Source organism: Cebus imitator, unplaced genomic scaffold (assembly GCF_001604975.1).
Source record: "Cebus imitator isolate Cc_AM_T3 unplaced genomic scaffold, Cebus_imitator-1.0 Scaffold311, whole genome shotgun sequence".
NCBI classification, from domain to species: domain Eukaryota; kingdom Metazoa; phylum Chordata; class Mammalia; order Primates; family Cebidae; genus Cebus; species Cebus imitator.
In genome coordinates this window covers 3,845,500-3,847,918 of record NW_016107626.1, presented here as the reverse complement: position 1 = coordinate 3,847,918, position 2,419 = coordinate 3,845,500, and the positions used below count along the sequence as shown (strand labels likewise).

Genomic DNA, 2,419 nt, shown 5'->3' with positions numbered 1-2,419 from the left:
CAGATGGGGGATGGGGGAGGGACTCCCCAGCTAGACAGAGGGGTGCGGGTCTCACAGATGGGGGTTGGGGAGGGACTCCCCAGCTAGACAGAGGGTCTCACAGACACGGGTATGGGAACAGCAGCTCAGCTGCCCGAGGCCCCACCAGCACCTTTCATTTCCTTCTCTGGAAGCATCCATCAGTCTGGGAACAAAGAAAACCGCCTTTGTGGCGCACTAATTTCTCCTCGTTAGAGGCCCTTTTCTGATCTGGGAGCGGAGCACTCTCTGGTTCTGGCTTTCAAAGAGGAGATGGGGGAGGGGAGGGGAGGAGTTGGGGGGAGGGTAGGAGTTGGGGACAGGCTCATGGGACAGGCCCAGGAGACGCTGATGAGAAATGGGAAATGGGGGCTGGGGGAAGGAGGGGGTTCCAGGCCTCCGACTCCAGCACTGGCTGGCCTCTGCCTGACCCCCATCAAGGCTCCCCAGTGGGGGCTGCTCTGTCAGGGCAAGGACCCATGGCCGGGCTCCTCCTGGCCACTGCCCCGGAGCAGAGCCTAGTACAGCGTCTCGCGGGTGGCATTGCTGGAGAGGGTATGGTTGCTGGACATGCTGTTGGCCTTCCTCGAGAAGGCCAGTCTCTTCCTCCTGCGCGGGCACACGGGGCAGAGGCAGGCCAGCGTGGCCAGGAAGATGTGGCGGAAGTTGGCGGAGACGAGGTTGTAGAGGATGGGGTTGATGGTGGAGCTGACGTAGAAGAGCACGTTGGTAACCATGTAGAAGTAGTGGTAGAAGTCATAGAGAAACCTGGGGGGAGAGACGCACTCAGACCCCAGATGGAATCCTTGGGGGCAACCTTGGGGGGAGAGGCACTGAGACCCCAGACAGAACTCCTGGGGGCCCCAAGGCGGGGCCACAGAGTGACAGCCGGGGCCACAGTGGCCACAGGACGTGGTGGCTTAGACACTAATTAAAACATCACTTGGGAGTGGTGGTGTATGGGGACATTTCGTAACTAGCTCCAAGGTGTGGCCTCTCCTGAGCAGTGGAAGTTCTGGTTGTGCTCCCCCCCACCCTCCCCGTCCAGGGCTTCTTTAGGTGGAGCCTGGGCTCTGCTCCTCCACCCCTGCCTCTCCCCGAGCTGTCTGCATTGCCTTTCCAAGTCCTATGCATCCAAGGGTCCAGGGCGTGGCCGGTCTCCAGCCTGACCACACAGCCAGGGTGGGACCCCCTCCACGCCTCCCAGCAGCCACACACCTTGCCCTCAACGTGTCGCCTTCACCCGCAGAGATCTCACTCCCTCACCAGGCAGCTCAATTACCAGCAGGCAGCCCTGACTTTCAGAAGCCTTTCTGGGGGCCTAGCTCTGCTCCCCGTGCCTCCGCCAGCTCCTGGGTCCTAGGCATGCCCTCCCCAGTGGCTGTCACTGGGAGGAACCTTTTATCCTGGGACCTGGCGGCCCTGCTATGCAGAAAAGGAGGCCCAAAGCTGCCATCTCAGGATAGCCAGCTGGCAAGGCTGGCCTCTAACTGGCGCCTGGGGTCCTGGATTTTGAGAAGGCTCCTGCCATTTCCTGATGAGAGGGGCTCCCTGCACCTGAACTCTTGGTGCAAACAGTGGGGGTTTTGCTGAACACCTGGTTGCTCTTCTGAGACTCTGGACTTTTGTTGCATGCCAGGCAGTGGGTGGCCCTGTGATCGGCCCCCACATCGCCCTGTGCGGCTCCTCTGGGAGGGGCCCTGGAAGCTGCATCTGGTCTCCCACTGACCCCACTCCGTGTCTTCTCCCTTTGCTGACTCTGCTGTATTAGCAAAGCAAAGCCTTGTCAGTATTGCACCTCTTGCTGGGATAAGTCACAGCCCTGAGTGTAACTGCAGGCTGAGCCCTATGGGTCCAACCTGGGTGGCCTTGGGGCTCTGACAGCTGCCATATGGGGAGGTGACACCCCCACCATGTCCCTGGTGGAGTCAGGGATATCTCTCTTTAGGCCTTCAGGAAACTGCCTGGGCCAGCTCCTAGGATCAACTTTCCCTCTCTGCTCCAGACTGGCCTGCTCAGCCCCTGCCCTGAACCTGTCCCTCCATGGCCTCCTCCTAGCCCCAGTCACAGCACACCCCTGCCCAGGGGGTCACTGGAGGACTCACCACACCCCTGCCCTGAGTGAGTCCTCTTGGCAGTGCCTGCCACACCCACCATCTATTTTGGGGAGCACTTGCCCAGCACCCGACCTCCCAGTACTCACGGAGTCCACTGCTCGTCCGAAATGTAGCAGAACATGAGGCGCCGCATGTGGTAGGGCAGCCAGCAGACCACAAAGGCAATGACCACTGCACCTGAGACACAGAGATGTGGGATCAGTGGGGAGACATGGGATCAGAGTCAGAACTCAGACTCAGAGACAGGACACAGGCTCAGAGACAGGACTCAGGCTCAGAGACAG

At 60.4% G+C, this 2,419-nt stretch overlaps 1 protein-coding gene across 1 annotated transcript in view; it reads right to left on the bottom strand.

The window, feature by feature from the left end:
- Window positions 1-346: 346 nt before the first annotated feature.
- NTSR1 (neurotensin receptor 1) overlaps window positions 347-2,419 on the bottom strand; it is a 50,499-nt gene continuing 48,426 nt past the window's right edge. The window contains exons 3-4 of the mRNA XM_017503494.2: window positions 2,222-2,312; window positions 347-786 (exon numbers count right to left, since the gene is read on the bottom strand). Coding sequence (XP_017358983.1) covers window positions 537-786; window positions 2,222-2,312 — 341 coding nt within the window. The 3' untranslated portion in view covers window positions 347-536. The remainder of the gene's footprint in view (window positions 787-2,221; window positions 2,313-2,419) is intronic.